This window comes from Typha angustifolia, chromosome 7, assembly GCF_048772165.1.
Source record: "Typha angustifolia cultivar Huaian chromosome 7, ASM4877216v1, whole genome shotgun sequence".
Lineage (NCBI taxonomy): Eukaryota > Viridiplantae > Streptophyta > Magnoliopsida > Poales > Typhaceae > Typha > Typha angustifolia.
In genome coordinates this window covers 16,583,528-16,611,310 of record NC_133245.1, presented here as the reverse complement: position 1 = coordinate 16,611,310, position 27,783 = coordinate 16,583,528, and the positions used below count along the sequence as shown (strand labels likewise).

The 27,783-nt window shown below is 38.3% G+C and overlaps 5 protein-coding genes across 16 annotated transcripts; 1 reads left to right on the top strand and 4 right to left on the bottom strand.

The window, feature by feature from the left end:
* Positions 1-108: 108 nt before the first annotated feature.
* On the bottom strand, positions 109-3,563 carry LOC140762295 (vesicle-associated protein 1-3-like). The gene is made up of 8 exons (XM_073100013.1): positions 3,332-3,563; positions 2,797-2,867; positions 2,566-2,647; positions 2,322-2,437; positions 2,069-2,230; positions 1,878-1,922; positions 1,276-1,353; positions 109-483 (listed from the first exon to the last, which is right to left on the bottom strand). The coding sequence occupies exons 1-8, from the start codon at positions 3,378-3,380 to the stop codon at positions 376-378; spliced, it is 711 nt and encodes a 236-aa protein (XP_072956114.1). The 5' UTR covers positions 3,381-3,563; the 3' UTR covers positions 109-375.
* A 1,121-nt stretch (positions 3,564-4,684) lies between these two features.
* Positions 4,685-11,876, bottom strand: LOC140764073 (oxysterol-binding protein-related protein 2A-like). The gene is made up of 11 exons (XM_073102533.1): positions 11,377-11,876; positions 10,100-10,453; positions 9,136-9,229; positions 7,827-8,260; positions 7,081-7,236; positions 6,570-6,737; positions 6,210-6,350; positions 5,904-6,134; positions 5,689-5,802; positions 5,049-5,248; positions 4,685-4,974 (listed from the first exon to the last, which is right to left on the bottom strand). Exons 1-10 carry the CDS (start codon positions 11,707-11,709, stop codon positions 5,069-5,071), a joined length of 2,205 nt encoding a protein of 734 aa, XP_072958634.1. The 5' UTR covers positions 11,710-11,876; the 3' UTR covers positions 4,685-4,974; positions 5,049-5,068.
* Positions 11,877-12,685: 809 nt separating this feature from the next.
* Positions 12,686-18,073, bottom strand: LOC140764060 (probable lipid phosphate phosphatase beta). Of its 11 annotated transcripts, none has more exons than XR_012104950.1 (4): positions 17,418-18,073; positions 14,010-14,204; positions 13,838-13,919; positions 12,686-13,093 (listed from the first exon to the last, which is right to left on the bottom strand). XR_012104950.1 is itself a non-coding variant. In XM_073102510.1 (3 exons), exons 1-3 carry the CDS (start codon positions 18,011-18,013, stop codon positions 13,916-13,918), a joined length of 669 nt encoding a protein of 222 aa, XP_072958611.1. In that variant the 5' UTR covers positions 18,014-18,073; the 3' UTR covers positions 13,109-13,915. The 11 variants fall into 11 exon arrangements, 4 of the variants coding, with proteins under 4 accessions (XP_072958611.1, XP_072958610.1, XP_072958612.1 ...); XR_012104951.1 differs by having other exon boundaries at positions 12,688-13,093; positions 14,136-14,204; XR_012104948.1 differs by having other exon boundaries at positions 12,688-13,093; positions 14,129-14,204; positions 17,418-18,072.
* A 2,377-nt stretch (positions 18,074-20,450) lies between these two features.
* LOC140763332 (uncharacterized) lies at positions 20,451-21,632 on the top strand. The gene has a single exon (XM_073101470.1). It carries the CDS (start codon positions 20,541-20,543, stop codon positions 21,492-21,494), a length of 954 nt encoding a protein of 317 aa, XP_072957571.1. The 5' UTR covers positions 20,451-20,540; the 3' UTR covers positions 21,495-21,632.
* Positions 21,633-23,374: 1,742 nt separating this feature from the next.
* Positions 23,375-27,623, bottom strand: LOC140762898 (adenine phosphoribosyltransferase 1-like). Of its 2 annotated transcripts, none has more exons than XM_073100877.1 (6): positions 27,353-27,623; positions 26,938-27,048; positions 25,679-25,771; positions 25,132-25,281; positions 23,936-24,020; positions 23,375-23,682 (listed from the first exon to the last, which is right to left on the bottom strand). In XM_073100877.1, the coding sequence occupies exons 1-5, from the start codon at positions 27,447-27,449 to the stop codon at positions 23,938-23,940; spliced, it is 534 nt and encodes a 177-aa protein (XP_072956978.1). In that variant the 5' UTR covers positions 27,450-27,623; the 3' UTR covers positions 23,375-23,682; positions 23,936-23,937. The 2 variants fall into 2 exon arrangements, with proteins under 2 accessions (XP_072956978.1, XP_072956977.1); XM_073100876.1 differs by having other exon boundaries at positions 23,936-23,994; positions 27,353-27,620.
* Between the last annotated feature and the right edge of the window lie 160 nt (positions 27,624-27,783).

The following is a 27,783-nucleotide window of genomic DNA, read 5'->3' as shown; positions in this document are numbered from 1 at the left end:
CTTCAACAGGACGTTTTCTATAACTTGTATCTATTTGTCAGCAACTATACAGCATTGAACGATTAATAGCAACTCGTCCGTACCACAAATAATCAACAAGAATTAGGAAACTTTCTAATCAGAAACACAATGAAGAATAAGTATTAATATCAGTCCAATGTCTGTTGCTCTATTTGGAAATAGAACATCAGAAGGAATCTTTTGTACACAATGAATTATATAAAGAATAAAAATTACACAAGCAGTTCCGTAGTCTATTATATAGAATAACTAACCCATAAAACCCCACACAATTATTCTTATTCTTCTTGATGGATAAGGAGCAGATGAGGGCGTGCAACTCATATTTCAGCATAATATTTTGCCTTTGTCCTGCTAAGTTTTCTTGATCAGATATCCGACGAGGATGCCCAATAAAGACATGATCAGCACAAACATGGATGAGAAACCTCGACGTTTTCTTGCTTCCTTCCTCAGTTGTTCCTGAAATGAAAATTCATGGGGTTAGCACTTAGCACTTCCCCAAACTGTTTTTAATTGGCCAATTATGGAGAGGGCATGGCTGCATGAGCCCGACAACATTAGTGTCCTTATTCAAACTGAACCAGTTTACAGACTCTGACATAAACTTAAAAAAAGAAAATCTCAAGACAGAGTATGATCCTGGTTTTAATAATATTTTTCATCAGCCCGAAAGTTTTGTGCTTCTAATGATTGGAATATGGTCGGCGTTTTTATTGAAACAGAGATCAACATAGAGTGTGATCCTCAGTTTCAAGATTCATGACCTATAGATTCTTAATTAGATGATTGAAACTTTCTTAACTAATCCCTCATCTCGAAAATTTTAGTAAGTATGTTGGTGGTCCGTTAAGCATGACAATACTAGGCTATTTGCTCTTTTTGTGTGTACACATGTCAATTATTCTTTACTAAATAGAACTCTTATCTTAGAGTATTAACTCATGCAATTAGGTTGGAGGGATTTTGGATGATTCATAACGTAAATCAACTAAAAAGGACTCCAGAAGTTTCATATAGTGTTTGAGATGGGCAAAAACTGTTGCCTCAGGGATCCAGTGGTGAACTTAAAGGCAACTTTATCTAATATTAATATGACCAAATTTGTAAGGAAATGCATGATAAAGTAACAGAATGGAGATCATGGAACCACTATAACTTCCAATATTTTCATATTTTAAGAATTTTACTAAAAGATCTCTCTAGCACAAGAAAGGCAAAAATGATTAATTTAGAGGAAAGTGGAAATCATACCAGCTCCTCTTGCAGTTTCTGATTTTTCTCTACGACATTTGCTTTCTCTTTGGACAACTTTGATATCATCGGTAAGGCCTATAACAACAGGGGATACCAAAATCATGTTCAAGAAAAGGAAATATATTGCAAGGTCTGATAGATCATTAAGCAATAAAGTATCATAAGTTACAATAGGATGTCATGTGAATTTTCTTAACCTTCTTGTTCAAGTTAAAGCAATTGCGTAGCTCTGAGCCTTAAGAATGCACTGAATAAGTTAATAACTCATCTATTCAGCAAGTTAAGTAAATATTCAAAATTCTAGTCTATATAACTATAGAAGTTGGACAAGGATTATTGCTAAGCTATAGAAGGGATCTTCAGGTTTCAATTCCATCTCCTTCCTCTCACATTAGGAGCAGGAGCTCGTAGTCCCTGGTCAACATTTATAGTCACAGGCTAGCAGAAAAAAAAATATTCTGGTTGTCTGCATGTTTAGACTAGACTACATGCTAAGACATTTCTAACAAGATTATTCCACTAATCTGTCTTTGCTGGCAATGAACAGATAAAAACTTTTTGAACAACTACAACTGGAATAAAGTGTAACATAAATTCACCTCTGGAGCTTTTTCTCTGGATGTTTCTTCGTAGTATCTTGTTCCCTGAAATTAGTCAAAACTTCAATATGCACCGAAGAATGAAAAAAAGAAAACGCAGAAACAAGTTATTTTGACACAGTATTTTTCTGTATTTGTACAAGTCTGTAAACAGATGGCAGGTCGATGCAAGACATAATGAGGTAACATACAGCATCAAACAAGGATGAACTTTGTCCCTCATCTTCTATATTAGAGGACCTCGGGGAAGATTCTTCTTCTGCTTCCTCTGGAACCGGTGAGGGAGGATTAGCAGGAATATAAACAACCCGTAGCTTAAACTCCTCAACAACCTTATCGGGTGTTTTATTGAACTAAAAATTCAACAGATTCAATATAAGTCAAAAGAATATGAAACATTAAAATAAGAAAGTGCAACATATAGAGCAAAATCCAAGAAAGTACCATTTCAGGGGTTATATCCTTGGCCGTTGCTCCATAATCTGCCAGAACACTCTGAATAAGGAATTTGTCTTTGCAGTGGTAGTCGGGCGGAATATCCTTCTGTGCTTGCATTGTAACTATTACCACCAGATAAAGTACAAGAACAAGTATCATACTCCAAACTCCAAAGTCCAATCCAACAATGACATAGTGAAGCTTGATCATATTCAAGAGTCGTCATGCCATTGTAGATAGCAAATCTCACCTGTGATAGTGCATGTAGTTCCAGGCAACACAATTCCATTGTTGGGACGCACAACATATTTCCTAGGGTTAGTCGTTTTAACCTAGTAAGTGGAAGAAAAAGAATAACAGACATTCAAAAATTGCCCATAAAAGGAACCTAAATATAACCAAATCTCAAATTGATAAAAAAAAAAGCACTAGCAACAAAGAGAAAAAGCTTCTCAGATATCCAATTAGTTAAAAGGATCACCTTGAAAGCTACATACTGGTCGGTCTTGTTGGTCAGTTGCATGGAACAAGAGCTGTTCTTTTTTAATTCGACTTCTCGGGACAAACATGGGGGTGACCAAAGCATAACATATATCATCAAAAAGGAATAGCAATTATTTATGAATATAAATAAATTCACCCTTAATATGAACAAAAGAATCATAAATAGATCAAAATTCTTGATAGAAAAGCAAGTCAGAAACTTGACAGAGTGAAAGCTTACTATACTATAAGCGCTGGCATAAACTCATTACAGAAAATTATGTTCTCGAAATAAAGAAACCCCCCCCCCCCTCAAATCGATGACCAATTCTCGAAACAGGACACAACCCTCTGTACCCAACCGAGATTAAAGAGCAAAGGCAGATCTTTTGCAGTTTTGGTAATTGAAATCAACCCACTACACTACAGCGAAAGCAAACCCAGATGGGCAATCGATTTCTAACAATAAGAAGCCGTTTCCTTAAACTCCAAGCAAAGAACAATCCACAGGTGAGTGATGGAAATGGACTCACATGGGATCTTGAGCTCGGAAGGTTGGATTCTGAGAAAGGTGTTGCTCATGATCGCCAATCTGGCTCTCAGCTACCAAGGAATAGATCTTTCACGGCCTCTCCCTCTCTCTCTCTCTCTCCCCCCCCCCAAGAAACTTAACCGGAGGAGGAGGCCAATGGGAGCAGTACGGGACCAGGTGTACCGAAAACCGAACAACAAGAAGAGAAATGCTTTCCTTTTCTCAAAGAAAGAAGTCTCCTTTATGTTTCTGCTTCTATAAGTAAAGTAATATACTAATTAAGAGAAATGCTTTCTCTTTTCTACAGAGTCTCCTTTATGTTTCTGCTTATAATCTTTGATTAATTAATTAATTAATTATTTATTCACTTATCATATACCTCTTTAAAATTAATAGTTATATGTACACATCTAAAAAGTTTGGTTTTTTGCGTATATACCTACGAAAGGTAATCGATGATTATATTTTAATTCATTTAATAGTAAAGAGACAAAAAAAAATTCTTAATTTGTGAATATATTGCTCTCAAATAAGAGTTCTTTTTATTATTTTATCTATTAAATACTTTGTAGTCTAATATATAGTTATCACAAAATAATTAAACGGGTATCCATGCAAAAATAATAGGTTTTGAATAGTATATTTACATTAAATACAAAATTTCCGAGAGGGAGGTATTTAGGCAATTAAGGGGTTAAATAAAATGTAGACATTTGTAAACCAGACGAAGATTACTTTATTTGGACACAAAGTTCTCTGTGTTCTTGGTGGTTTAAACCACTTTGCAACTTCAAACACCTTTATTACAGAAGACAAAATTATTAAGGTTATTTATTCATCTCTATTAACAACTTTTGCAGTTGTCCTCTAGTTAAAAAGTTCTAGAAGCGATAAGTGTATTTTAATCCAATAAAGTATTATATATATTTTATATACTAAAACGTTGGTGGGTGACCCATTGTTGGAAAGACAGAGATGACAGAGAATTTGTACGTGGATTAGTTTTCTTCTTCTTTTTTTTCCTCCTTAATATCTCGACGTTATTACCTGCATCAAAATGACTAAAAGATGTTAGGCCAAATCTCTCAAGTGTGTGTACTACAAGTAGTGATGGAACCGTGGAAATTATTTTAAGGTCATTAGGTGAGGTGCTAATTATTGCAAGATGGCTGCTTCTTCTCGGTTGCATACAGAGGGACCCAAGTTTTGAACATCTAACCAGTCACCAACCGAATCTGGTTTCCCTGATAAAGGGATTTATTTATCCCTGAGAAAAAGGGATTTATTCTAGGATAAATCCACCACTGAAGCTTCTAAATAATAAGAAAGAAAGATTGGATACAAAACGAGGACAAGTAATATATCAGCACATTATAGTAGATACGGGACAGCAATGATTTATTTCTGTTCCATTATAGATCAACAATCTCCTTATCTATATGTAGCATTCACAATATCGGACGTCCAAAAAAAAATAGTACATGGCTATGAATGTGGAGGATTGACAAATTCGATCCTCCCTATGAAAGAAATGCTGGGAGCTTTATTTAGCCAAGAATGTTCAATTGCAAGGCGTCCAATATGTAAAGCCAAAAAAGGACGTCCTGATTCATGAGGCTCCGGATAATGCATTCGCTCGACAGTCTGCAATAATGATAAGTTTTTAAGTATCTTGCAACGAGATGTTTTATGGCAGCAAAATGCAAATGAAAAATCACCTGATTAAGTTAACAAGTTTCTAACTAGAGGGTGTAGTAGCATTTGGAACATCAGATGATTTGCTGAATATATCCAGACAACCGTCCCAGTTCTTATGCTCTCTGGCTTCCCAGTAGCCACCTACATATTGAAATGATTCATCCTTGTCGACTTTCTGGAACCATCTCGGTTTCCAGCCATTTTCCTGCATCTTTTTTGACTGCACATAAGGAGAACCTTGATCATTGAAACGAAGAGAAACACTTAGATGTGATGTTGTAACCATCTAGTGTGATGCAGTAACTAATAATTAAATGATCATATTGAACAGCAATCGTAATTCTTGGATGTATTCAGAGGCAATAAAATATATGTCAGTTCCTATAGTTACATAACTCATAATTTATGGTAGTTGGTGCCCCAAATAATGTGACAATTAGATAGCTCTGAAAGTATAACAGGAGCTTATCCTAGAAAGTTTCCAAACAAAAAGCTGATTAGGAAATAACATCTAATGTGATTCATCCTACCCCTAAAAGACTAATAAATTTACTTGCGTTGTATAATAAAAATATAGAGAAGATAGAATCGTAAATCATACACATGGCTGGGGAGATGTTTAATCTTTTAAGTCACAACTTATGGCAGAAATAGTAATACCATTCTTTGCCTTCTCTCCAGTCGCAATTTCTCAGCATTGGCCTTCTCATATTCCCCATTCTCTAGATACCGCTGATCCGGTCGTAATCTAGAATCTGTGGGTGGAAGTTTCCCCTTAACCGATGATCAAACATTTGAGATTAGAACTAGAACAAAAATTAAACTTAATAAGAGTCGAAGTAGTAATTAACCAGCTTATTCCATGCCATATATACCTGCAGTTCTGATGTAAGCTCGTTGAGAGTAATGGCAAATGACGACAAGTTGTACCGAGTGGGATTTGTAGGAGGTTTACTCCTTTTCCATAATAAGGTAGAATTATGTGTTATATTACTACCATTGCTCTTGGACACGTCATCAATTATTGTGCAGCACATGTTATCATCCCATTTGCCGATTAATGTTGCAACCTTAGTTCCAGCAATATCCTCAACAAAGCCTTGCACCTTATAGAACAATTGTATGGCTCAGCCAACAGGATGGATCCATATCAAAAGCAGTCATGTGAATCACATATTTACCTGGCGAGGGTTACGATCAAGGAAAGATTGCTCTTTGAACTTCAGTTTACATGAATATTGCCTGTTGCCTCTTATATTCATCGTTCCATGATGATTGCAATATACTTTACCAAGTATAAGGTTGTAAATAGTAGTTGTAACCTGACATGTGATACAAAATGAATATCTGAGGATAACATTTTGCATTCAACGTTTGATTTAAGAATTTGCAGACTTTCATCAGCATGCATGCTGGAAGGCATTGCAAAAGGGAAAAAAAGAACAAGGGAGAGAGAGAGATGAGAATTTTGTGGACATCTTTGGTGTGGCAAAAGAAAAGGTAAAGTTATTTTGCAGTGCAAACATTGTGAAAATCCAGACCTTGCTCCACTGGAAGGTTTCACCATCATCAAATTTTAGCGTTAAAACACCAACAGGGTCTAATTGAATCGATTGCCCCCAAAATTTACTCTTGAGGTTGCTGTCACCCCAGAATTTCCAGCCTTTCCCTTCACAATGGCAGGCCATGATCATGGGATGATGACTAACCTATCATATGAAAGAGTTAGCATATTCCAAATAAATGATCACTGAATGAAATACTGGTACAAGAGGTTGCTTATGTCGGTGTGCAATATAACTGGCATTATGAAGAACTAAGAGAGGTTCCTTGAAATTATTAAAGTTTAAAACATGAAGTCTCTGGACAACAATTTGGTTTGCCAGGAGAAACTTAGTAGTAGGAAAGTTCCTGCTGTCTTTTGTTACCTTCAAACAAATATCCTTTTTAACAAAATGTTGGTCTTACAAGGTAAAACTTCAAAGAAAAAAGAACTCCCTATTTTGGATGACTTGTACATGCCAAAGAGCAAGAACAAAATCAAAATCTGACCTTCTCTGAGAAGAAACGTATTCCTTTTTCAGGATAATCAGCTTCATAAGTCTCCCCCAGTAAAGGGTTGAAAGGTTTGCAGATGCGACCTACTGATGAAGCATATCCCGATACTGCAAAGGCAGCTACATTCAGAATCCTCATGAGACTGTTTCCCTAGATACAGATTTCATTAGAATGGTATAAGCAAAATATGTAAGCTCAACACATGACAATAGTTCACATAAAGTTCAACATATTAGCTCCCACTGAACAAATATATATAGTACTTGAGAAACGAGGATGTGAATCTGGAGAAAGCCATCAAAGAGGACAGAGCTTCACTTTCCTTTTCGTTTTCCTTTTTAAGGATAAAAGCTTATATAAAGCCTCTACCTGGTTAATAGTGAGAAACTAACAAAAAAATTTCAGACAATGAATTGTTTGACAGAACTCATAGGTATGGCATCAATAAATTAAGCATACAACGTCTGAAGCACATATTGTACATATATATGCTCCACACTTTAGAATACAAGAAAATAAATCGAATAAAATTGACTAGAGAATAGATCTATCCATAAAAAACAATAATTAGTTTCCCAGGGCTTAAGTGCATATTACTCAGAAGTCAGAAGGAGATATTCAATGTACTAACCATTAGAGAAGTCTTTTACAATGATATACTCAATTACAGAAGAAAATTATGGGAAGCAACTGGAACAGTTCACAAGAATAAGAGGTTAGCACAGAAACAAGATCCATACCATTTTGCCATATTCATAAGCTTTATCCAACAAATATGAATATTCCATATCCTCAAAGCACTTTTGAAGTGATGATAATGGTTCGTTGAAGTAAACAGGAAGGCATACTCTTGTCAGATCTTTCCCAACATTATCTTTGATCATTGACCAAAGGCTAATACCTTTCTCCTTCTCTACTGGTTCAGGCAACTTATTACGGCGTTGGATGTATGGCAATACATTGTGCTCTCTTTCCAGATTCATTATCGCATCATATGGGTGAGTCCCAAATGCATCATTCATGTTACCATGCGGGACTTCCATTTCAGAAGCACAAATAACAGCAGAATCACTAAAACATTCCTTTGTATCAAAGAAATAAGGTTCATCTTGATCTGAAACTTCATCAAGCTCTTGCTTTTCAATATCATCAGATGATTCTGTAGTACTGTATTCTGATCAAAGGGAATATGATTAGAAGAAGAATTGACTTGAGCATCAGAAAATAAAGAAATTAAAGCAATTCATGTAAGATGTTAAAAGACAAGCCACAACTGTCATAATTAATTAAATAGGTTATCCAAGTAGGTCGAATATCTGATTATATTTCCTTCTTAATAAAATATCTGGTAGATCGAATATCGAAATGATCACTTGCCCGTTCAATGCTCAACATCAGTTTCGTCTTCCAACATTCTAGCATATGAGTAGACCCATGGCCCTTCAAATGGGATCACAACCTGAGAGTTTTGAAAGCGCCAACATTTGAAGCCTATTCAAAAGCCGTTTGAACCCATCGTGAGTTTCTTCCTCTTTTAAGTCACACCTATTAATACTAGTGGATTGATGTTTTGCATTACCCGCAGAAATAGGCATATCGCCAAACGACATAAATCTTGTCTCTCATTCTTTGAATTTGGTGTTCTTATTTGTGGTTTAGTTTAAATGATTAGTAGTTCTTTATTTCTAGCATATTGGTTGTGCATTTCCTATTTGTCATTGCTATTAGCTTTGCCTTTTTCTTAGTTTGATTTGTTATTATCTATTACTATTCCATTTAGTCTTGTTGTGAATTTGCTTCCAGCTTATGTAACATGTACAACAACAAAGATATTTTCACTAGTAAAGCTCAAATAAAAAGACACTAGTAACCAAATAGGCATCATAAAATATTTGATCTAAGAGAAAGTAAAAGACAAAACTCAACCAAAATCAGACACAGAAGATTAATTTAAATATGATGAATGAACAAACAGGACTAGAAAATTCGGCTAACAGGTCAGCTAATATTGGACAGTAAACATAAAAATTAGGCAGAGCTCTGAGATACCACTGTATTTCCCATGTCCAGAGGTAGAAAATTCATGCTTGATTAACTGCAACTGTCCCTCACGCATGCTTATGCTCACATCTGAATTATCCTCCTGCATGAACAAATTTATACTCTTTAGGAAAAACTCAGGAAACTCATCAAACCAATCAATAGAAAATAAAGGTGAGTGAAACACCAAAAACAGTGAGTTAACAAAGTGGAGCTGCCATTTTCATTTGTTTAAGTTTGCAACAATTAACCTAAATTCCTTCAGAGAGTTCATTTTCATTGATATGACCTTAGTCCTGATTCATGGCATATATGTATACAATTCTTGCAGATTTGCAAATATTGTTCTTAGTCAAAGACTGCATACTGATTGAGCCAACATAATAGAAGTAACTTGAGCTGGAAGTTACAAATAACTGGTCTCTAGAGTTATCCTTCTGGCAGAAAAAGTAAGTGCAAACCAAGATAATGCGATACATCAAAAAGAGTAAAGAAGATAAACAAATATCAAAGAGAAGTCCTTTTCGGATGAGTAAAACAGAGGATTATGGAGACAGAAAATTTGAATATTATATACAATCAACTTTATCCTCTAATAATCTCTTAGAGAATTGAACAAAGATATATCTTGGTACAACAGTTAAGTTTCATTATGAAAATAAACAGTTGCAATGGCAAACCGCTAGGCATGTCAGAATTTCTTCTTTTGGATTACAATGGGTGGCACATTAAAGAATCCATTTTACCATAAGTAAAATATACCAAAAGGAAAGCTTCACAGCTTTAGCTCACAAGTTCATGTAATCCAGAAAATACACTTTCAGAAATCTGCAAAGCTTAGATATCAACAAAACAGATTAATAAATCGAAAAAGAGTAGTGCTTCATTGTTTCAGCTCGTATGTTCATGTCAGCCAGAAACCGCCCTTATGGATAAGAAATCTGAAATGTGAAGATATAAACAAAACATATACCTCCAACTGTTGTGGAATTATACCAAGAAAGCTTAAATATTCTTCGTAATAAATCTTCAGCTTTCTTTGATACTGTGAAAATTCTGAGTGCATGATCTGTTCACAATCCCGGATAAGTGCCTCTCCCAATCCTTCCTCATGCATCCGATCTCTAAGCTTTTCCGTCGAGAAGGATTTTTCGTTATGACTGAAAGCTACAATTCCACTCATAGACGAATCATTTCTTGCAGAGGCCAGAGCTTCAATCCAGGCCACACGATCTTTCCGAGAATCAGATCTCAGATGAAGAGTCGTTGAAGGTGTAACTATATAGAATCTTTTATCATCTGAGTTGCTTTCACGAATAGATGAGATCTAGAAAAATCACGGAACTATTATCAGTACATGAATAAGGGACCTTAATCAGGAAATTATAAACACAAATTTCCTTGGCATTGATATGTAGCAAAACAAACACATCTAGTTTACATGCTCGTCCATCCACACATGAGCAACCAGAATACTAATTCCTGCAACGACAAGTAAATGCACTCAGGATCATGGACATACAGCATTTGTTCAAGAATTCTTTGTGAACTCTCAATATAGCAAATGTCTAAGTTGCTTGAAGTGATGATTATTTATTCATGGGATTGGTGGGTGTCAAATTTAAGTCGCAAATGCTCTATTTTGACGACATACAGGTCCTTGTCATCCTTCCTATCTCTCTATATCCCTCAGGAACTCCAAAAATTGCATGAACTGACAATGTTACCAAGAAACACTTGAAGAAAAATAGCCCAAACTGCATCACCTTTCGAGAGACTAATCATCTATCATGAAAATTTAAAAAAAGAAAAAGAAAAGCTAACAAGAACTGCCCTCCCCCTCGCCGTAGTGCGCACCGATGAACCCACCTCCTAGTCCCAGCACTTGAAACAAAATCCAGCTATTTCCAGGGCAATAAAAACCCTATAATAATCTAAGAAAGGACGATGGGACCCTTTTCCAAGATACCCACGTCAACCACAGGCGAACGCCATGATAGGAAATCTAAAGGAAGAGACGGAGAGGGGCAGACTATTGCACGTGGTGATGTGACTCGCGGCGTCTTATTCCCCCCTCTTTTATCCACCCACACTTATCCCCCTACCAGGTTTGTGGTCACCTCCAAGATATGACCCATTACCAAATATTAACACCGAAATAAAGATCTTTCAAGTAAATTTAAGAATGGAAACTATTCCACCTCTTAACGAGGAGATCTTTCCATTTATAGTAAAATTCCAAGAACTCACCTTGAGATGGACGACCGCCACCGGCTTTTCGCCTACCCCACCAGCTCCGGCGGGCCCGATCACACGGACGGCGCATCCACCCGACGGAGCCGCCGCCGCGGCCCGTCGCCGGATCTTGGAGTAGGTGAGGACGCCGTCGCGGAGGGAGAACCACCTCGGCCGCCACCCCTTGCCGTAGTTGGTCCACTTGTACAGGACCCCCTCCACCGCGGCGCACGTCAGCAGCGCCCGCTCCCGGCCTTCGTCCTGCGGCGGCTCCGCCGGAGACCGGCTGCCGAATCCGGGGAAGTCGATGGCGATGCAGCAGAGCGGGTGCATCTCCCTCGCCCGCATCCGAAATCGCGGCGGGGTTAATCCTCCATTTGATTCGGATCCCAAATGATGCGGGATTAAATGCGTGCTTAGTAGTACGAGGGATTTTATAGTAGCGAAGGTGTGTGTGTTTGTGTGTGTGTGTGTGTGTGTGGATGAGAGAGTGACTGAGATGCGATTCGTAGGGAGTTCTCTGATGTCTCTGCTGCTCTGCAAATATGTATATATATATATATGTATGTATATAAATATAAATATAAATATATAAACAACCTTCTTTGATGGCGACTTGGGTATTAAGTAACGTTAGAACTGTGCAATATTAGTTGGCTAACAAAATTTCTTTAGAAAAACAAAAAATCGAACCAAGTTGGTCATGTTTGAATTTGTTATGCGACCTTTATTTTGGACCATGATATAGTAATGTCTTTGCATCCGTACACAGTACACATTTCTCTCAATTTGACAAACACTGTGGAAAATCCTGATGTGGTCCATCTTATACTTCGCCATCTTGTACCAAGCAAGTAGTCCTTTTCTCTTCCTCTTGGTTTTAGAATAATTAGACTTAATATACTACTCGACATGCGCAGTGTGGTAACCAAGGGTGTGAATATATATATATATATATATGAATAAAAGATAAATTGGATTCTTTTATGCAGAAAACAAAAAACGAGTATACGTTGCCAAAAGGGCAACTATTGTTATTCAAACTGCGTCGCCTTATCCTGCGTCCAGGTTGTCAAACATTAAAAAAAAAAACGAATTGAGGAACTGTTATTGCCATAGGGTAGGTTAGGAGAGAAGGAAGTAGTACAGTTCACATCATCGATAGATACATCTATTTTCACATCAATTCCTGTGGGAAAACCTTTTCCCAAGTAACAACTCATTGTAGTGGAGTAAACGCACGGAATTTTCTTGCAGTCAGTTCATGGGTAACAGATCATTATCTCACAATAGTAATATTGCCTGCATTTAGTTGAAAGCAGAAAATGGTTGAACTAATAGACAAAAGATAGAGAGAGAGAGAGAGAGCGAGAGAGCGAGAGATCACCCCTTTTTCCCAACTGTTTGGAGTTGACTATAGAAAACTTAAAAAAGGAAAAGAAAAGGGGGGGGGGGGGAAAGAAAAAGAAAAAGAAAAAGAAAAGCAACTAAAATGTAGACAAATTGCTTCATGAAAGGGAAAAAAATAAAAATTAAAGCTCCCAAGTGGGCAACCAAAGATAAAAATGTCTCACTTTAGAGGAGCAAGACTGCTTCAATCCTCACCAACCCATGTGTTGCTATTATTGCTGTGTGTTTATATCTTGGAGTTGGATCAAAGCTCTCGTGATTCCCAAGTCGACCCCATAGCACGTCTCTTCCAAGTAAAGGTGACACTGTCTACCACAGCTAGCTACAACAATTTCAAAGCAAGTGTGCTAAGTATCACCAAGTTGGAAGTAAGATCACTTATTAGAAGACACTACTAGAGAAGTACAATGGGATATGCTACATTTATTATTATATTATCCTATGCTTTAATTATTGGAAGCAGGATCTCCAATAGATCATGTTGCTTGTGGATGTATGATTATTAAATGCATGTACAACTATAACGGTTTTCTATGCTAGCTGTTCATCAATTCCAGTCACCAAAATGATGTTACCATCGCACAATAGGAAAAACACATGGGTTGCACCTTGCAATTCTTCTCTTTTGACATGTATTGCTTTTTCCCTCAGTTAGGTTGGCTTCTACACCTGGAAGCTGTAAAGGATACCAATAAAGTAGGTAGTGGTCTAGTGGACACTTGCCACCAAAGAGAGGACGCTACTGCTTGCCTTCAAAGCAGTCAAATGTTTTGATACTCCAGACGTAGATGCAGAAAAGATGATAATTTTTTTATGGGTGCATGAACATCCCCCTGCTTCTGCTTGCATAGTAGTAGAAATAGCTAAATATATCAACCAAATTACTAGAAGAAAAAAAAGAGATCTAGATTTTCGAAGATAAGTTTTGAGTTTATAGAATATTTGTCTACAATGATGTATATAAGCAACTGTGCGAGCCAAGAAAAGATAATCAAAATCTCATTCGGAAACCACATTTAGCACCAAAGTGTCCATGGACATTACGAAAATGAAAGCTTTCAGGTACCTTGTATTGACATAGTTGCACTAGACTACTAGTTGAATAATTTTGAAAGCATCGAGAAGCTGCTTACTGCCGTGGCGGTCACCTACCAAAAGGAAGAGATTTAGATGTGAAAGACTACGAAGAAGAAGAAGAAGAATAAATGCTGTTACTCCTAGTAAGACCAGACTAGGACCTGTGCGCATGAGACATGTCTTGACAAGAGACAGTTCCATGCCTCTTCACAAAATCGAAGCAAACGCCAAGTGCATAGCTGACTCTAATGATAAATTTACAGCAAGGAATAGCAGCTACCTCTTACCAGAGCACTTGCTCCATCAAACCTCTCTCTTGATTATTTCTTGACAGCATGTGCCCCACACCGAGTTTACTACACATAGTTGTAAAATCTGTCAAAGTGTGACAACATGAGAAGCAAGTGACAAATAAAATGAGTTTAAGCAGGCAGAACAAATTACAGCAATGACTCGGAATACATAAATCACAACCACAGCCCTGTTCTTAAAGACAAAACTGTTCATTTGCTCAGAGAGGTCGAAACTGGACTGTTGAACTAATGTTCAGTAAGAAAAGGAAAGAAGATTAGCCCCAAAAAAATACATTTCAGAACATCTCTTGTTGGCTAAAGTCTGTTTCTGAGTGCCCTCCATGAAGAATGAGAATATCACCTCTACTGCAACTTATTCTCTCTTTTCATAGTAGATCTGATCTTATTTACCCTCTCCATTTCAAATCTCTCCAGCCATGGTCTCAACTCTCAAGATAGTGCAATAAGTTATGTTGGTTCGTGCATGCAGGTCGGAATTCTGGTATACAGGATCTTAATTTGAGCAGATAATAGCAAAATACCCTGCTTTCTTCCAAGATTACCTGGGAAAAGTTTTTTAACTCGCAATGGGAAACCAGGAAATGCTTCCTGATCGCACGAGGAGTGAAGGCCATATGGGTTCTTCTGTTTAACTGATTGACACCCAAAAGAGAGCATCTCAAGTTATGCAGTAACTCCACCATGACATGGAGTACAACAAATGAAAAAGAGAAGGACCAAGTCTGTCATCAAATGAAATCGAAACTTCATGCACTGCCATAACTTGCCCATCTAGCGTCAGATAAAACATAACAGGACTCAATGAGGTAAATCAATCACTCATGTGGACAAGATACTAGTCAGAGCAAACCTGTACTCCAATATGTGGCTTGTAAATATGGTAAAATAATCGAAGTGGGAGATGCAGCTGGCTATAGACTAAGAGAGGGGATGTGTCTCTCATCCAGGACTAGCTATGTACCATTCTGCCTGCATGAGACTCCCAGCCAGCCAACAACCTATAGGAAAGAGAGCTTCATTCATAAGGGTCAATATCACTGCACATGATAGTTCATTCGTACACTGCTATAGAACCTGTAATATTCCAGCTTCACAACACCAGCATTGGATACTCAAACAACTATTGCCAATTTCTGTTGATCAGGTCGAGGAAAGAAAGGGGATAACATCAGAAAGCCAGAAATACTAAATTAAGTCTACCAATAGAGCACAACTGATCACAATAAGAGAGCTTCAGTTCAAAAAGGCTGACATCTCTGCAAAAGGTAATTCTTTTGAAGAGGAATGAATGATATCTGACAGGAACTCTAGCTTAAAAGTACCAATAACACCCACCATTACTATACTACATGCCCTTTGAATCTTTGATTACAACAAGGTAAATCTCAGCAAGTAGTTTGCACCAAATTTAACTCTTTCAACAATTACTCGAAGTGCCCATTAGCAAGCTATGGTTGTCCCGACAATCGAATAAAACCATTACACGTGCACACTCAGATGTCCCAGCATGGTCAAGCAGTTCCATGATAGCCTTCTGCAAATCTGACAATCTTTACAATGGATATCATGCTAAAGCTACAACTGAAGATGTCTTTTCCTAGCTCAGAGCTCTAACATGGTTTTGTAGTATTGCTTGCCTACAAGAGTGTTGAACAGCAACAATCACCTTTGCTGCAACTGTTCTACAGATACAGGGTCATTTATACATTTTCAATAAGCACTACACAAACTACATATACATGCAATGCCTATGTGTGCTATGATAAGATCATAAGATAAATTAGCTATTGATTGAAAAGGAGACCATGCTGTAAAATCAACCCTTTATTTAGAGTAACAAACTACTGAATCTGGTCCTTCTTATTGGAACCGAAGACTGAAGCCTGCAGCAAACATCATCTTGTTTTACCATCTATTTCTCACGAGTAAAACTTCCCTGGAATTTTTCTTTTTTGCTTTTACTTTTTTATATTTTTTTTTCCACACACAAAAAAAGTTTATGTTCCTTTTGGTTTAGTGCCTTCCATATGGTTTTTGCTCTTTAAATTCCTTTCTTGTTTGTTTTCTTAGCTCTTTGTACAGCTTTATGCTATTGATTTTTCTTTTTAATTGCTTCATATTCTTCTATATAAATCTTGATTTTCTTCTGTCATGCTGATCTCCAGTGACTGAAAAGGAAAATTTCCTTTGAAAGTTTAAGAAAAGTTTCCTCTGAAACTTCATGCATTGGCATAACTCGCCTCCTTAGTTAGAACTTAGTCTCAGGTAATTTCTCGTGATTTATCCTTAATACATTATCCTTCAAGCCATTATTAAGTATGAACACTTAGAAGATCTAGTCTTTACTGTGGCAAGAAAGAATGTATTAATGACAGCCCAACTAGCTTAGAAGAATAATTATAATAAGAAAACCTTTTATATACTGGAATCCCGGTAGTAGAAACCTTCACCAACAAACTTCACCGTCAAATCTTAATCAGGAAAGCAATTTAATAGGATTGCTCATAAAGGAGAGGGGAGGGGACTCATCCAAATCTTTGGACTGCAGGATTATGTCGTCTGGTAATTTGACAGGAAAGATATAATGCACTACAGTAAGGTTGAAATCCCAATTCGATGGCCAGATTGCCCTGGTCTCTTCCCTCTCATTGATAAATCACTTGCTTTATTCATTCAATTTCTTCATAGAACTCCTCATTTCCTTTCTCAAGGCCTTCTTTCTATTCTGCTATCACTTCAAAGTCCAACTTCCTTCTCCACTCAAAATTCACATTGCAGACACTTAATTTTTTCTTCCCATTTATTTCCCTAATTAACCGTATCCCCTACAAGATCTTTCTTCATCCAATCCCTTCACTAGCTAGTTTCAAGAGGATACATCATGTAGGCTAAGCTTCCTGAGTATCATCACGTCAATACTCCATAGAAAGACCTCCATTTTGAATTCGCCTGTTGCGTACCCCGCTAGTGTATGTAAAATTGAGTGATGACAGCCACATAAAATTGCAAACCCAAATTGACCTCAGTTAGTACCTAATACACTAATGAGTAATGACTCAGAACCACAACTCCTTATAGTCGTTAAAGCATCAGTCAAGATTCTGCGCCAACAAAGAAGTCTAGATTTTTGATACTCTAGAAAGCATTAAGAGAACAATTGCAATGTTTGATGACCACCAATTCCCTCCAGTAATTCCAAATAGGAAGATAAGTATCACCAACTACATTAGTTATCAAGGCAGGATCTCTAAAAACCTCACGAAGCGGAAGGTGATCAGCGCCTCAATGACTCCCAGTCCCGCTCCCGCGATCACATCAAGAACAAAATGCCTTCCAAGAAGCACCCTTGACGCCGAAGTCGCCGCCGACCACACAAACACAGCCGGCACCACCATCTTCTCCAGCCGGTTTCCTCCTCCCCCAGCCCAGTACTCCCCGATCCACCTCTGCACAGAATCGTAGCAGAGGTAGAGGAAAGAAGCGATGAAGAAGACACGAGAAGAGTGACCACTGGGGAAAGACCAATGGTCGACGGCGAAGGTGAGAGACATGCCCTTGTTGTATACGGGACGAGGCCGGCGGACGAGGTGCTTGATGAGCCCGATGATGAGGATGTCGAGGAGGAGGCCGAGGAGGAGCGAGAAAAGGAGGGAGAAGGACGTGGTGGAGGAGGAAGAGGAGAAGGGAAAGAGGGAGAGCGAGATGGGAAACCACAACCTGCCGTCCCCGGAGATTTCTAGGGTTTTGAGGAGTAACCGGGGGATGCATACGAAGGAGGAGTGGATACGGAGGGAGACGGCTGTGTCGAGATCGATCAAGCGTTGGAGCAAGGATTTGGTGGTGGTCGCCATGAGAGCGGAGGATTTGGAGGGCCGCAAAAGATTAAAAAAAAAAATGAAGTAAAAATGAAGCAATGGACTGGATTGTTTACTAAACATTGGGCTTCTATATAATGGGCTTTCTTAACAATGGGCCGTTAGATTATGAGCTTTCTTAACGATAGACCATTAAATTATGGGCTTAATTGGGCTGGCTCTCTCTCTCTCTCTCTCTCTCTCTATATATATATATAGATATAGATATATAATTAAATAAAATAGGCGTGAGGAAACAAAGGCTGCTGGCTATACTAACCTTATGTCTCCCCCCACACACACTTTTAGTTCCATAAACTTTAATAAAAAGTGGCTTCGTAGTTCGCATTGTTGCTCAAATTTTCGTCAGCAGAGTTGTGCGAATCCTAAATTATCCACTTCCAAATGCCCTGCCTCCCATGTGCTCGAACTTTGGGCCAATAGATGTTGAATATTCTACCTTTCTTACATACCAAAATCTCCAAAGGTGGCATCTTTCGCTTGGGCTTTTGTCCCCCACGAACCACCACAAGTGGCCAAATCCATCACTTCGTGGCTGAAAATATTGCAACGCCCATTGTGCCTCTCACTCTGGGACCTCCACAAGTGGTTAATCAAAGAGTGGGAGTTAGAGGTATGCCCTTTTCCTTTTTTCTCTCTCTGCCATTATGCCACCACAGTTACAGTCGTTGCTTCTATTCCTCTTCTCTTTGTCACTTTTTCTTTTGCATATATATATATATATATATATAACATAACATCAAAGGCAATAGAAGAGAGAGGGGTTTTCACTTTTCATCCATGTAAGAGAGTGATGAAGATGAGTGCCATAATGTAGTTATCTCGGAGCAAGAGGAAGCAATGGCCATCAAGTTAGATGTACTATCAACCTCTCTCCCCGAGGTAAAACTGACCAGACGTGCTTAGTAGTTATCATGTCACCCCGAATTTTAATGGAAGGATTGGAGTTAAATTTTTAAGAAAGTTGGGGTGTAGATTGTAGAGTCCAGTTGAGCCTCCTTTTGACCTGATTCCGATGCAATATTTCGAATGAAAGCAACCATGGCTGAGGGAATATGATGCAGCTTTGAAATGGCAATGATCTCAGCCATTCTAGTTGGATAGAGATGGATGATGGTGATGTTTATTGAGTTCGCATCTTTTGCCACTCTCTTTTGCTGAGGACATGATGATCCCTCTTGTTATAGATGAAATGAGTATCTATTCATTGTTTCCTAACATTTTTTTTCATTTACCCAATTATCTATATTTATTACATCTTAATTATTTCTATCGGTTTCTGAAATATATCAGAACAAGATCAACATATAGATGGTTATTAGAGTTAAAAACTTAAGATACTTAATAATGTATCAATGATGTATATATTATCATAAGATATATTTTACCTGCAGCCTCTAATGTGCCACCATATTATACTACAATAATAGATTTAAGAAATATTAACTATTAATTAACTAATTAGATGGACAAAAATATCTTCACATTTTATTTAATATATTTAGAGAAATTATCATAAATACCACTAAAAAGATTTTAAAAGTATTTTTTAACAAAATTTTGAAAATATTATAGAACGATAGTTGGGGGATCAAGATATAATTAGCCCTAGAAAATAAATGTAACAATCCTACAAGTAAATTGATATAATTAACTCAAAAAGTTTCTTTTTATCTACTTGTATTGCAACAAAGTTGTGGTCTTCAACATCCAATTCTAATTCTACATCTCACATGCAACCAGAAATAATTGTGCAGTCCTCACCATAGCATGTCTTTGGAAAGTTAGCATAGATCAGGAGAGGGAATATAAAAACCAATTACCTTCATATGAGAACAAGAGGAACGGGAGTTCAAAGGACGAAACACTACTCCATTCCTCATCCCATCTTTCTCCTCCCTGGGTTCCTTTTTCGCTGTCTACTGTGCGTCGTCTCCATTGGATTATATCTACTCGTTTTAACATATTCTCCATAGTTGGTGTTGTCGTCCAGATTGAAACAACAATCATGTGCCAATTCTAAACAAACAAAAACATACCAGTAACTGAACACCATCAATTTTCTAACGCCTACTCCTGCATACCAAGAAATAATAGTTTGCTTAAGAGTCCAGCACAGACACAGTATACCCTACCTCAAAGCTGCCCATCCATCCATCCATCCATCCATTATAGCCAATAACTCCTGTCTCACAAAAGAATCAAAGGTTAGAAAGAAAAAAAAAAGAGAGGATGAAGTTAGAACCTTTCAAATTAAAGAAAGGAATCATTGTGCTTATTAACTCACCAAAATAATCTTCCAATAAATGGGAGCCCAAAAAAAAAAAAAGAAAAGCTTTCTTTCTCTGCGCCACAATAATTAAAAGGTATATGGTTTTCAAATACGAAAGATGATTCAAAATATATATTAGATAATCCCCACTCATTAACAACAACAAATTAACTTCATCGTACGAAATAGTAATCATCACACTCTTCGCCGAACACCCGGATAAATGGAGGGATGGATGGATGGATCGATGGACCACACACCGACCCACACCAATATAAACCCAACCAAAAACCGCAACTACTCCATTTTTCTCTCTTCTTCTATCTTCTCTCTTCTCTTACGTCTCTTCTCCTCTCTGTCTCATCCTCTACCCAATCGCATTTGATGGCCACGGGGTGGATCCGGACTCTCCATTGCAAATCCAACGCTCTTGAAGATGTAGTCTTACCCCGAGCCTCTCCCAAGAAGCAACCCCTCCTCCCGCTCTCTTGCGCCAAGGACGACGACGTCGTCCTCCTCTTACCGAAATACCCCTCAGCTTTTCCCAAAAAGCCATCGAAGACCCGGCAACGTCGCAAGAAGAACCCCAACCCGAGGCCGCCCGCCGTCCCGCCGTCGCCGGCGGCTGCGCCGCCGACGGAGTCGTTTCCGACACTGGCGGAGCTGCCGGAGGGGCATTCGTCGAGGCGGGTGGTGGAGATCATATTCAGCTCGAGCTGGTCGTCGGCGGGCCGCTTCCCCGGCAAGATCGAGATGCTCTTCCGGGTCCACAACCCGGTTCGAACTGTGGCCCGGTTCGAGGAGTACCGCTCGGCGGTCAGGTCGAGGGCGTCCCGTTCCGGCGAGCCGCGGTGCGCCGCCGACGGCAACGAGATGATGCGATTCCACCGCGCCGCCGGAGGCAACGGCGCCGAGCAGGTCTACGCCGCCGTGGTGGCACCGACGGCGAGAGAGGACGGCATCCGGACCTTCTCGCGCAGCGGCGCGGCCCACGAGAGCGGCTGCGGCGGCTGCGGCGGCAGGAAAGCGATGCTGGTTTGCCGAGTCATCGCCGGCCGCGTTAGGGCTGAGTCGGATCCGGCGTCGGAGGGCGAGTCGGTACGGGTAGGGAAAGGGGAGCTGGTGGTGTTCGACTCGCGCGCCGTCCTCCCCTGTTTCCTAATCATCTATAAGGCAGCTCAATAGAAGCTTTTAGCCTTACTTACCTAATCTATTATTACTATTAGAAGATTCTTGTGCTAATTAGCTTAAAGCGTGGGTGGTAGTGTGGAGTGTAACTGAAGATTGTGGATAAAGATCGTTTTCTTTTTATTGATATAGAAATCCTTTTGCTTCTTCTGGTATTTGGGTCTTCTTATTTTATCTACTGTGATAGTGATTATGCAGTGAGATAACATTAGGATTTTTTAAAGACAATCTTATAAGCTTATTATAATAATAATTATCGTTTTCAATCTTAAGACTTCTTCCAGAGAGATAAACAAAGCCCAAAAAACAGAGACGAATAGTAACAGCTTTCTTCTACTCTATCTATGCAAAGCAAGCCAAAATCTAATTCCAACCACTGGAATGCGGCTCTAAGTATTGATGAGAAAAGCAAATATCAACATCCGCTTGTGGCACTAGTACTTAAATGAGATGGTCCATGGTTGAGCCTTCTATCATATATTCAACGAAAAGGATCCAATCTCGCTTTCAATGCATGGTTCACATGACATCTCATTCATGGAGGTCTTCTGCACCCAACCACTAGTCAAAGGGGGGGGATAAGTAGGGGCGTAAGAGGGTAGTAATCCTCATGTGATGTTGTTTTAAGTCCACGTGGTAAAAATATATTTCACATCTTCTACTGTTTAATGTTTTACTACATTAAAGAAGAAAAAAGAAAATATATATATAAAGGGGGGGGAGGGGGGGGAGGGGGGGGTGAGTCCTGCCTTTAAAGACAAAAAAATGATTGCAAACAAGGACGAAGTCAGGAAATTCTAGCAGTATTGCACACTGACAAGCACTTTAAATGACAAACTACCATAAGCTCACATGATCCTTTTAAATGTGATAGCGTTGTCATAACAAAAAACCTAATATTTCAGACAAAGGATACATCTAACGGGTTAAGTTGAACAAAGGGTTAATCTTCTAAGTCATCAATTAGATTGAGTTTTATATATATATATATATAATAATTATTTAGTATTAGAATTAATTCTATGATGGAAAGAATATCTAATAACTTCTGTGGATAGTCAAGGAGAAATTCTTTGCATAGTCTTAACCGAAGGGACAGCACAACTGCGCCAGGATCCAATTTAATTTCGGACGTACATCTCTCCATGAGTAACTTACATCTGTTACTGCTATTCTCTGCCTGCAATTTAATCATCAGCCAGAGAGAGAGAGATATATAGAAACAATGTAGACGATTCCTCATCTCTAATTGGTTTGAGAAGGTGGCAGCTCATTTTATTGGAACCAAAGCACGCAAAAAATTTCACCTATATTCTCGTTTATTTTATAGCTAGTTCCTGACACATATTGATGTTATCCCAACACACCAACAGTGATGCCATTCACTTCCAATACTTCCCTTCTTCCAAAATGCTATTTGTTTTTCCAGCAATATATATTAGATAAGGCAGCAGTTAGATTTCAATATTTATGACTCCTGACGGATGTAAATGTTTGATGGGTACCAAGCCCTGACACTTCCACTTGGGTTGGGTACTTCTGCAATTTATTTTACAGTCATTTTTTTTTCATTAGTAAGATTATTAGGGTTTTAGCTAGGAAATGAGAATTACTATGATAATATTAAGGTAATTCTATCTCTTCCAGGACCACAATTAGGCCAGTCCTAAGTTGAACAACTGTCATGAACTTGTATATAATGGAAGAGATGTTGGAAGTTTCGATTGATCTTAAAGTAGTTTCATAGAAAAGAGTAAGCTCCCCATATGTTGTTCCTTTAGCTGCAGTTTAGATACTACCACCTGATTGAAACAAAGCTCTGCAGAATAGTAGTAGAAATCCTGATACCAACTTTCGTTACAAAGAGAACTACTTACTTCCTGGGCAACCTTTTAGTAAAGTAGATAAAATTTACGAAATAAGAAAGGAGATTATTTATGCAGAAATCCAGGATATCACATAACAAAGTGACATAAACAATGAACGCCCATGGTAAATAATCAAAATTCACTTTCAGTAAACCCAAGTAAACATGCCAGCTTCCACCACTGATTTGAATGGAACTCCTCCAATGTACACAGATCGTACACTCCCGTCGGTCGGCTGAACAGAGTTGCGAGCGGTAGACTCTTCACTGGGTCTCGACGAGAACGTACAGCGGCTTATCTCTCAACCTTTCACGACCCTGAGATACACATGCTGAACTCAATGAGCAAGACATAAAAGATAATGTGTGTGGCGAACTAAGTTCAGGATTATGTAAGATCATTCCTTCTGGAGACTGGGAGAATCAGTTCCATAAGCTTTTGAGAATGTCTCGAAACATCATCAGAAAAATTGGTAGCATAAAAGCATAGAGAAATTGAGATTATAAGTGCTATACAACTACTGATATGAGACCAGAATTATTATAAATTTACCGATCTTTCTGAACGCACCTTCAGTTCAGGAATTTCAATGACACATGCACATTCGACCACTTCAGCCCCGACTCGTTCTGCAGATGGCAACATGAGCTGTGAACTAATAAGAATGGCAGAAAAAATTATATATGAAAACAGTCGAGTTATGCTCAGAACTTCCGTAAACATAACATAACAGAAAAAGAATTACTTCGGATCTTTCACATTGTCAAAACCATGAGCATAAGGCCAGAGAAATGCCTTTGTCTTTATCTGATAATTATAGCATGATTGAAGTCAGATCAAACTAAAATGGTTCACCTACTTCAAATCATCTGGTTTACTGCAAAGTACTAAAACTGTACAGATAACCACCCCTGTAGATTCAGGCTATTAAACAGACAAACACTCAGCATATAATTCCTCAAAGTCAAAAGTAGTTCATTCTTTCTTTTATTTCACTCGTGTTACACATTGTTCATCACAGTAGTAGTGAAAGTGAACATAAATTAGTCAGTATCGACTAAGTCTCGGCAGCATTTTGACTTTGAAGGATGAGAGTACTTTAATGATGCAATGAAGCAACTTACAAGCAAAGAATCTAGATCGGTGGAAATTCCAAATATATATTCAAAGATATCGTTACACATAAGAAAAACCTCTGACAACATGCCACCACAAATTTACAATATCAACTAAAGATAAAACCTACAATAACTTAACAATTTCTGGGATAAATTTTTGTAATCATTATAACAAAACTCGGTTTTGGCTTTGGTTTCTGTTAAGCAGAGAAATCCCCGATACATTATGGTTTCAGAAATTTCCATTTTTCCATCATATCTAACCTATAAAAGTTAAAATGTTAGTTATAAATTATAAGCATGTTAAAACTATAAGAATACTATGTTAGCGCTAGATTCTCATCAAGCTAATAATAATAATAATCCATGATTATAGGTATTTTAACAGTGTTATGATTATGGATATCATGCTACAGAAAGAGAAGAACAGGGATCAATTTAGAAAGCAAATTAAGAGGCTCTATATTACATATTTTATGGTAATCCATGTGCAGCAAGTTGTCTGATTAAAAGAGATTTCTTTCTCCTCGCCCAACTTTAAAGTAGCATATTCTAAATTTTCCGAGGAGATCTGAACTCAAAAGGCATTGATTGCAGAAGTACTATGTTTCAGAAGCTATACAAACTCAACATATCCATATAACATACCCAGTAAATTAATAGCAGCACAAAGAGTTCCTCCAGTTGCAATCAAGTCATCAACAACCAAAGCTCGTTCCCCAGGTTGAACAGCCCCAACATGCATTTCAAGGCAGTCTGTTCCATATTCTAGAACATACTCTTCCGAAATGACTTCGCCTAGAATTTGCCATAATTAGTTAGTCCAACTAATAGCCCTGAGGGTGAATATTTTCATGAAGACATTATATAAACAATCAAAGTTCTCAATGAAATTGATCATACAACAGGGTCGGTAGCTACAAAAGGAACAAGCTATGTTCAAGATACAATTACAAATAAAATGATGTTTTCTAATTCACTTCTAGTCTAATATAGACCAAGAAACTTGGTGATCCAATTGTTTTTACTCATGAAGTGCGATTAGTCAGTAAGAGTTTGGATAGCATGCTGATTGTTCTACTTGATGATATAGTTTTGCCTGATTTTGTGGCATTTACATTCTGTTACAATAGGACGATTGCATGGCCTTGCACTTAGCAGTATAAAGTTGGCAGGCAAGTTATGAGTACGATACCAGGCAACTTTCTTGGCTTTCTTAGTGGGATGAACTTTGCACCGATAGCTAGCGCAATTGGAGGACCAAAAATAAAGCCTCTAGCCTCGATTCCTACCAAAGGAAGAATAGGAATCTCATCAAATCAATCAAAAACTAAGATTGTAGCTAACGAAAAGAAATTCGGTAGTGTCTAACTGCAGAATGTACTGGCAAGAAGAAAATATTAATGCACAAGTAACAACAATTAAAAAATATAGTCAAGATACAGGCCCAAGGATCAATTATTGTAGCATGAGATCAAACGCATGAAAACTAGAATATTAAAAGCATGGAAGAGAAAAAAGAGAATAAAATACCGCTAAGAATTGTAGTAATAATTGATTATTCTACCAACGACACAATATGCAGCAGTTTAGCTTGGGACAGAATGCCAGACAAGAGAGTTAGTGAAGATGCCACTTCTAAATCGACATAGTGGGCCTACTAAAAATAATTATGATATTTCATGAAATTAATAATCCAGTGAGTTGTGAACAACCTTTAAATACTCAATCAAAACAAGAATGGTTTTAAGGATTAAAGACCCAAAGAACAAACACGTTCAGGAAGATGAAGGTCTGCCAGCTGCCACTGCAACGTACTGTTTTTTTCTCAGTATTATTTAGAGAAAGGAAGCATTAAAAGATCCGCCACCTTCTCCTTTGCCTAAATGATCATCTTTTGACAAGAATAATTAGTGCAGCTAATGTCGTGCTATGCCTCCAATTTACCAAATGCAGACAAGGATCATAAATGCGATTCGACATTGGAATCGCAATCGTACCTACCAAATCCAAACAGGTAGGGGGAAAACAACATGCAACAGAAAATAAGAATGAAAAGGCCCATCAAACAGTAATGGACCTTTCACAAATTTACATCAGAGTGGGGGGACCAGGGTGTGCAGTATGCCAGTATCAGTGTCAAGGCCACCCCACTCCAAAAGAAACAGAATCCAACCACAAGCCACAAGCTCGCGGCTGGTCCATGATAACTATGTCACTAAGAACGATTGCAGTCAAACAAGGTTGCCCTACCACTGCGAGGAAAAAGAGTTTCTCAAGTCTCCAGAAAGGTAACTAGGAAGTTTTCCAATCAAAATTATGAGGTGGGCGAAAGCCTTCTTTCTTTCTTTCTTTTTTGTCAAACAAACACACTATCATCCTCCAATGAGTGAAATTATCACAGAAGAAAAGATGAGCATATCCGTGTACGGCTACAGGAAAACCAAGAATTACCAGCAACGACAGAGACATCCCTTCCTGTGTACCGCTCCACGAACAAATCCACGGCGTCCTTGAACGCTTTTGGATCAAGAAGCAGAGTGGTGATGTCTTGGAACATGATTCCTGCTATCCATCCTTCGCTTGAGCCAAATTGGTATGAAGTAGAAAAGTAGTAGTAATAATAATAGCAGTAATGAAAAGAACGAAGCAGAGTGAGTTTTCAAAATTGGCACCCAATGTTTCATATACGAGAACTAGACGCAATCTTTTCAAGGAAAACAAAGACGATCAAATTACAATATACCCAGATGGGTACTCCATATTAGCACCAAGAAAACCAGAAAAAGAAGGAATTTTGACGACCGGGAAGTGATGAAGAAGAGAGGAACAACAACTTAGTTCGTGAAATCACGAAAAGAGAAGGGACCTGGCTTGGGAAAGTTGGGCACCACTCTAATGGAAGAAGCTATCCCCTCAATGCGGTCGTCCTTCATCTCTTCCTTCTTCTCCTCACAAACCGACATTGCTCTCTCTCTCTCTCTATCTCTATCTCTAGATGAAGCAGAGGAGAGACAGAGAGAGAAGAAGTGGACAGGAGTGGAGAAGAGAAGTGGGGGAGAGTGGCGTGTATAAATAAAGGGCGAGACGAAGACAAGGGAGGGAAGTAGCTCTCCATACGAGAGAGAGAAAGGAAGAGGAGAGAGAGAGAGCCAGCAAGCAATAAATTAACCGCGGCTTTGGCCTCGTTTACAAATAATCCCAATTCTTGGGTGGGAAACGGAAAAAGCATCACGAGAAAGTGTGGCCCATGCATGACCAGTTTAACTTTTTCAAAAGCGAAGTACTTTTGTTCTATTT

Excerpts from the sequence above, each read along its gene's own strand:
- LOC140762295 (XM_073100013.1), bottom strand. The coding sequence starts at position 3,380 with ATGAGCAACACCTTTCTCAGAATCCAACCTTCCGAGCTCAAGATCCCA. Across the intron at positions 1,354-1,877 it reads CCAGAGAAAAAGCTCCAGAG|GCCTTACCGATGATATCAAA; the intron begins GTGAATTTATGT and ends CTGTTGTTATAG. Across the intron at positions 484-1,275 it reads AGAAACTGCAAGAGGAGCTG|GAACAACTGAGGAAGGAAGC; the intron begins GTATGATTTCCA and ends TTTTCATTTCAG.
- LOC140764060 (XM_073102510.1), bottom strand. The coding sequence starts at position 18,013 with ATGGCGACCACCACCAAATCCTTGCTCCAACGCTTGATCGATCTCGAC. Across the intron at positions 14,205-17,417 it reads ATCACCTTCCGCTTCGTGAG|TAAACTCGGTGTGGGGCACA; the intron begins GTTTTTAGAGAT and ends AACTATGTGTAG.
- LOC140763332 (XM_073101470.1), top strand. The coding sequence starts at position 20,541 with ATGGATGGATGGATCGATGGACCACACACCGACCCACACCAATATAAA.
- LOC140764073 (XM_073102533.1), bottom strand. The coding sequence starts at position 11,709 with ATGCGGGCGAGGGAGATGCACCCGCTCTGCTGCATCGCCATCGACTTC. Across the intron at positions 7,237-7,826 it reads CTTATGAATATGGCAAAATG|GGAAACAGTCTCATGAGGAT; the intron begins GTATGGATCTTG and ends ATCTGTATCTAG. Across the intron at positions 6,738-7,080 it reads TACGTTTCTTCTCAGAGAAG|GTTAGTCATCATCCCATGAT; the intron begins GTCAGATTTTGA and ends TTCATATGATAG.
- LOC140762898 (XM_073100876.1), bottom strand. The coding sequence starts at position 27,449 with ATGTCGGTTTGTGAGGAGAAGAAGGAAGAGATGAAGGACGACCGCATT. Across the intron at positions 25,772-26,937 it reads GGATGTCTCTGTCGTTGCTG|GAATCGAGGCTAGAGGCTTT; the intron begins GTAATTCTTGGT and ends TTCCTTTGGTAG. Across the intron at positions 23,995-25,131 it reads TGCTGCTATTAATTTACTGG|AACGAGTCGGGGCTGAAGTG; the intron begins GTATGTTATATG and ends TGCCATCTGCAG.